This window comes from Poecilia formosa, unplaced genomic scaffold, assembly GCF_000485575.1.
Source record: "Poecilia formosa unplaced genomic scaffold, Poecilia_formosa-5.1.2 Scaffold26, whole genome shotgun sequence".
NCBI lineage: Eukaryota > Metazoa > Chordata > Actinopteri > Cyprinodontiformes > Poeciliidae > Poecilia > Poecilia formosa.
This window is the reverse complement of record NW_006799965.1, coordinates 652385-658459: the sequence shown is the minus strand read 5'-3', so window position 1 is coordinate 658459 and position 6075 is coordinate 652385. Positions and strand designations below refer to the sequence as shown.

General features: G+C 34.8%; 1 protein-coding gene across 2 annotated transcripts in view; it reads right to left on the bottom strand.

The window, feature by feature from the left end:
* The window catches only part of LOC103135511 (uncharacterized), an 11833-nt gene extending 9140 nt beyond the window's left edge, over window positions 1-2693 (bottom strand). The window contains exons 1-2 of one of the 2 annotated variants that reach the window (XM_016669592.1): window positions 2555-2693; window positions 1389-1602 (exon numbers count right to left, since the gene is read on the bottom strand). In XM_016669592.1, the coding sequence (XP_016525078.1) occupies window positions 1389-1602; window positions 2555-2603 (263 nt within the window). In that variant the 5' untranslated portion in view covers window positions 2604-2693. The remainder of the gene's footprint in view (window positions 1-1388; window positions 1603-2554) is intronic. The other variant, XM_007548280.2, reaches the window with a different exon arrangement.
* Between the last annotated feature and the right edge of the window lie 3382 nt (window positions 2694-6075).

Sequence of the window (6075 nt, the reverse complement as noted above, 5' to 3'; positions counted from 1 at the left end):
TGTAGCCAGTTTGGCTAGTTTTTATTTAAATAAAAGAAAGGAGTTGTAATCATTGTAACAAAAAGAAATAAACTCAAAAATGTATTTGTAAAATGAGTGTTTATGTAAGAACAAGTTTGTCATTCATTACATTTACACAACTGAAAATAAAAAAAAAAACGATAAATAACAAGCAGGTAAATCTTCAGTTGCTTAAGTATTCATTTTTATTGGGTTTATTTGATAAGGACAGAAACACAATAACATAGACAAACTGAATCGAACAGCAGTCCCATGTTTGTGTCATAGTTCTTACAGCATGAGCTAATTTGCAGCAGTTGTCCCTAGATGTGCTTTTTAATCAGTATATGTAAGAACTATTAAAAAGTTGAATGATAGCAATTTAAAATAACATGATGTTGACTACATATACAAAATCATACATATTTAACAATGAAATATGAAAACATAACATTAAGCATGGATGCAGTTGGTGTGATGAACACAAACAAAAGACCTTTTAAATTTGGAAAAATGTGTATATCTACAAAGTGTAAATCTTCATCAAGAGATCTTTCCTGGCAGCAGCTATCACCGTCTACAATAACTCTTTGAAGACTTTGAATTTATGAGTTACAACAACATTTCATTTCTCTTTGGGATCAATAAAGTATTTTTGAAATTTCAACTGAATTATGAATGTCTTTGAAGAATCAATTTCTTTTTATCAGGTAAACATCTTTCAATAAATTGCACATTACTACAGCTTAGCTTAGCAAACTCAAAATGTGAACAAACATGAAAAATTTACATTTAAGTCAACAGGACAATTTTATATCAAATGTCAAGACAGATACATTAAAAATGTTAAAATAGAGCAGTTATTCTTATTCAGACCTTTTCTCTGACATTTGCACTGAGCTGCTGAAATCTTCACACATTACAGAAGACGCCAACAAAGGGTAGCAGTTAAACATCAGTCAAATTACTTTGTTCAATAACTTGAAAATCCTCTGGATTCACGTTTCTTTGTGGTGTGATGAACATTTTCTTATATTTTGTCTCCTTCCATTTGAAATAGAGGCCAATCCCTCCACATATAAGAACGGCTGCAGCAAACATCAAACCACATCTGAGCTGAGAAGTATCTATTGAGACTTGAGAAACAAGAACCAAGAGTTATGTTAGTATCAATACAGTACAGTTGAAACACAAAACAAGAAGTTCAATCTTTGTCTAATCAGACTAGAGAATCTTATTTCTCATAGTCTGGGAGATTTCTTGTGTTTTATTGCAATAGTCTCAATTAGGGTCAGAAAAAAATGGACAGCATGTGAGTTAATTATGGGTGCCACAGCAAAGGGTCTGAATATTTATTACCATAGTTAGATAGTTCAGGTTTGTGGAACCTGAATGTTCCATTATCGGGTATAAAATCAGATCTGTCTTTTATTTCATTTGCAACTGTTATATTTTTCCTCCATTGTAGTAATTTTACATTCGCCTTTATCAACTCAATTCTAATTCCTGAAGCGTTGTGAATCAGCCGTAGAAACACAGTTTCTCCCAAAGTCCCGCTACATTGAGCTCCATTATTTCTGGCATCACAGTGAGCTGACAGACCTGAAATAGAAAAAATAAAAAACATTTTTTACAATTAAAATTGTCATCTTCCAAACAGAAAAACTGAAATGAAAACAGAAGAATGAGTTTTCTGCGTTCTGACAACTATCCCAGCATGCACGGCGCGTTTCTTCTTCTACGGGCGAAAATGAAGTCGGCAGCTGCTTACCGTAGTTGCTAGACCTGTTGTGGCTCAATATCGGTCCATATATAAGGCGCACCGGATTATAAGGCACACTGTCTGCTTTTGAGGATATTGAAGGTTTTTAGGTGCGCCTTATAGTGCAGAAAATATGGTATAACAGATTTTCTATACTCTTTTCCACTTTGCATTTTCCAATAAATTGATTCTTCAGTCACATTTTTCATATTTATATCAGATAACCATACGTTTTCTTAATCTACATCTTCATAGCAACATTTATAGATAGATATCATATTACATATATTGTGGTCTTCAAGTAATTTATAAGTACTTTAATGCTGTGATTTAGCCTTGATTTTCAGGCCATGCAAGCAGGGAAATATCTTAAACATACAGGGCAATGTGCCCAGAGAACCATGACTGGGAAACACAGATGTAGACAATAAAGTAGGATTTCTGTGTTTCAAAATTCCTATAGTTAGTCTTATTTCTATTGATAAAATGTTTAAAAAGTAAAGTTTGTGTTTGAGAAAACTCCATTTAAAACTAATACTAAGACATGTTTCAGAAATATTGCCACGCGAAGAGTTAAGTTCAAAGACAAAGAAACGAGGAAGAAGATGCGCAAGCTTTGAGAGAACATATAAGCTTTTTCAGGTTTTGCTGCTCTAACTATATGTAAACCTGAGCTGTTCAACAAGAATAAGTTTTTATTTTAAAGCCATTTTATTTGAATTACTGCCCACACAGTATCTAAAGCCCTGATAAAACCCTGATAAAGTAACGTGAAAAATATTTTTAACTCACCCTGAGAGACTCCGAGTAACAGCAGCAACAGTCCAACAGCCGCTGCCATCTTTCTTTATTATTCCAGTCTGTTGATGAGCAGCTCTCAGTAATCTTTGATAAGATCAATGTTTATCTGCTTAATAGGACTGAACTCCTGTCACTGATTAAAAAACTTAATACAGAGAGAATGGAGAGATCTAAGAAGGAAGTGAACATATAGGCTACTTAGGCAAAGACGGAAGCTCATGGCATCACCACACAAAAACTATGACATCAATATTAGAACAACTAAACTGTAGGCAAAAAACCCCAAAAGGAGGAACTTCATTATAAAGCTCTTCTCAAATTATTCATAATTATATACTTTATGAATTTTATCACTTTATCAAGACTTGAGCTAATCTAACTGGTGATAAATTTTGTTGCAACTTGCTGAAAATATTTATAGGATTATATCATATTAGAGCAGACACAGTTCTACCACCGAAATGCAGGAAATAAGTCTGTGATCAACATTTAGCCTGATTATTTTTACACACCAGCTGTAATAATAGCCGTGTCTTTTGAAGTTGGGCTTCTCTAATAAACCAATTCCCACAGCAATTGTAACTGCTGACTTTATTTTGCTGTGACAAAAGTAATAACCATAACTTAATAAAGTTAACTACTTAGTTTTATAGTTGATATGTAGGTAAACTGACATCACAACCAAACATCCAGGCTGTTTTCTGATAGCTTACAACGCAGTTACACCCAAGCATATTCCACACACAGACTTTAACTGTAGAGCAATCAAAGTGAAACCTCATGAATTAAATCTACACAAACTGTTTCCTGCCAAACCCCCAGAACCTGGTTCAGCAAGACAGAATACAAATCCTCGCAAAACAGCTGCATAAGAAACAACTTTAATAAATGTTACTCAACCTTAGGATGGATCTGTCAATTATCCATCTATTTGGTTCAAAGGTGTCAATGATTTAATTATTTTGAGAAAGAGTAAAACTCATTGATGTTTCCTAAGTGATCAGAGAAACATTTATATCTAACCTCCTTTAGTCAGAATCTAACCACAACCATTAGATCAGTACAAGTGTTAGATCCATTCGTCAACAAACCTTCAGACATCTCCAAAATAACAAGAGCTGATCAATATAAAGGCTGTGATTGAACTCCACCCTGCTAAACACAGTTGAAATCAATACGACCACTTAATATTTATAATGAAAGTGTGCAAATTAATTAATCAATGCATGCTATTTCATCTCTGACCACATGGAGGCGTGCCAGGCATATCAGAGCACAAAGAGACAAGAATAAGTGTATTTGTCTCTCTTGGCCAGCAGAGGGAAACCTTGCTCCAACTGACTGGACGGATGTTTTGTTTTAGGCCAAAAAATTATGAGCCAATTTGTTTTTAGGCTGATTTCTTTTTTCCAACGAAAAGGCAAAACAAAACATTTGACAGGTTTGAGTCCATAACAGATTCTAATGTTTGTTTCAAACATCTTGGTTCAGTCAGTGATGGATGACATGTAAAAAACTAGCAAAACAAGAGTGTTATTAATTATGTCCTCTAACATGCATCTTCCATATTTGATTAGCCTTCCAGGGCTACCTGTCAACTTAAATATTTTTCAGCTATTTGATCAAGTGTTTCAAAAGACATCTGGGTAATGTGAGGGGAGTGAGGGTAGCTCAAAAATAAAGCTGCAGGACTCGGATCTCATTTTGCAATGACTGTAAAGTTTATGCATCAATCCCTATCATGGGTGAAAGTCTGCGACAGCCGAACATGCAGCCTTCTTCTTCTTTCCTTACACAAAATCTGGACTTCACATAAACCATTTAGCCTTTCCTCAAAGGGGTTACCCACCTACAATAGATGTGCTTTTAATACTAAACAAGCCTCTATTGTTACTTTGATATTACCTCTGCCTCAAACTAACACTCAAAAAGAGCAGCTGTGTTCAGAACAATTTCTCACTGGAACATGTTGCCATTTGTAACTACATTATTGCTGAATACTAAAAAAAATGTCTTAAATGACCTATAATAGATAATGAAATAACATTGAATTTGTGGAATGTGTGAATTTATACTCAAAATGAAGATTGCTGCTGTTTTGTGTTTTGATCTTGTTTTTGTGCTCTTTTGTAATGATTGTAAAATGTCAGTTGTTGAGATGGTTTATTTTAATTTTTGTGTTTTAATTTTGTTCATGTTAAGGTATTATGTCTTTTGTGTAATGTTTGCAAAAGCATGACTTTATTGTATTGTTTGTGATTTTGATCCCATAAAGAATAGTCTCTACTAGAGTAGAGATTAATTTGGATGCTAAAATAAATTGAGGGGGCAGTAGTGGTTGCTGGTTTGATTCCTGTTCCACCAATTGTGCCCTTTGAGATGTCAATTGCTTAAAAAGGACATTATACCTAAAATTATTATTATTATTATTATTATTATTATTATTATTATTATTATTATTATTATTATTATAAATAAACACACTGGACAGGCTGTCAGTCCATCATAGTGCAACACAAAGACACACAGCCATTCATGCACGTACTCATACTTAAGGGCAAGCAATTTAGATCAGGGGTCAACATCTCCAACTAGAGCTACTGAACTGCAGCTTTTACATGTGACCCTGCTCCTGATTTGCCAAATTAGTTTCCAGTAATTTGGCAGACTTGAAGGGATGCTGAAGAGGTAACTCAATTATTTTTTGCCAACTATATCAGTTGGTCAGTGTTTACTTTCTCCTCGGCTCCGTTCATGTTCACTTGCCTACCTAGTCTCCTCTCACAGCTGCTCATTGTTTGTATGTTACTGTACCATAAAAAAGTATTGTACACCAATTACTGAAGTACTTTATCCACCTTAAACAAAAATACTTAGGTTGTAGAGAAGTCATTTATTTATATATTTATACTTGTCAAAAGTTAGGTTCCTATTTAGTAATGTCTTTTCCTGAGTCAGCATGACAAATTAAAATAGAGTTTTAAAAATGGGCCTTGTCAGTTCATCAGCTTTCTACTTCCGTTGCATGTTCAAGAGTTGCACAGGGCCTGTAATCAACACTACTGTCACTGTCACTATGCGACAAGCAGCATCCATTACAGACGGGCCCATTACAAGACCGGCAGAGACACAAGCAAAGCTTCTTGTTTGCTTATAAAACCATCGAGTTCATGAAAGCCAAGCATTTTGAAAACATAACTTTTTGACAATTGTTATATAACAAGCTTAATGAATTTTTTAAATTTCAGTATTTCAAACTCTTGATGCTAAACATTAAAGCACGTTGTTGCATCCATGTCTGTGCCTGCTTTTTCATGCAGGGTTGGGTAGAAGGTGTGGTAGATCCCAGACAGGTTTCCAATATATTTCAGAGCAGCACGGATATAAATACAGCAAAAATCATTCACACACGCACGCACGCACACACCCACACACCCACACACCCACACACGCACACACACCCACACACACACATACACACACACACACACACACACACACACACACACACA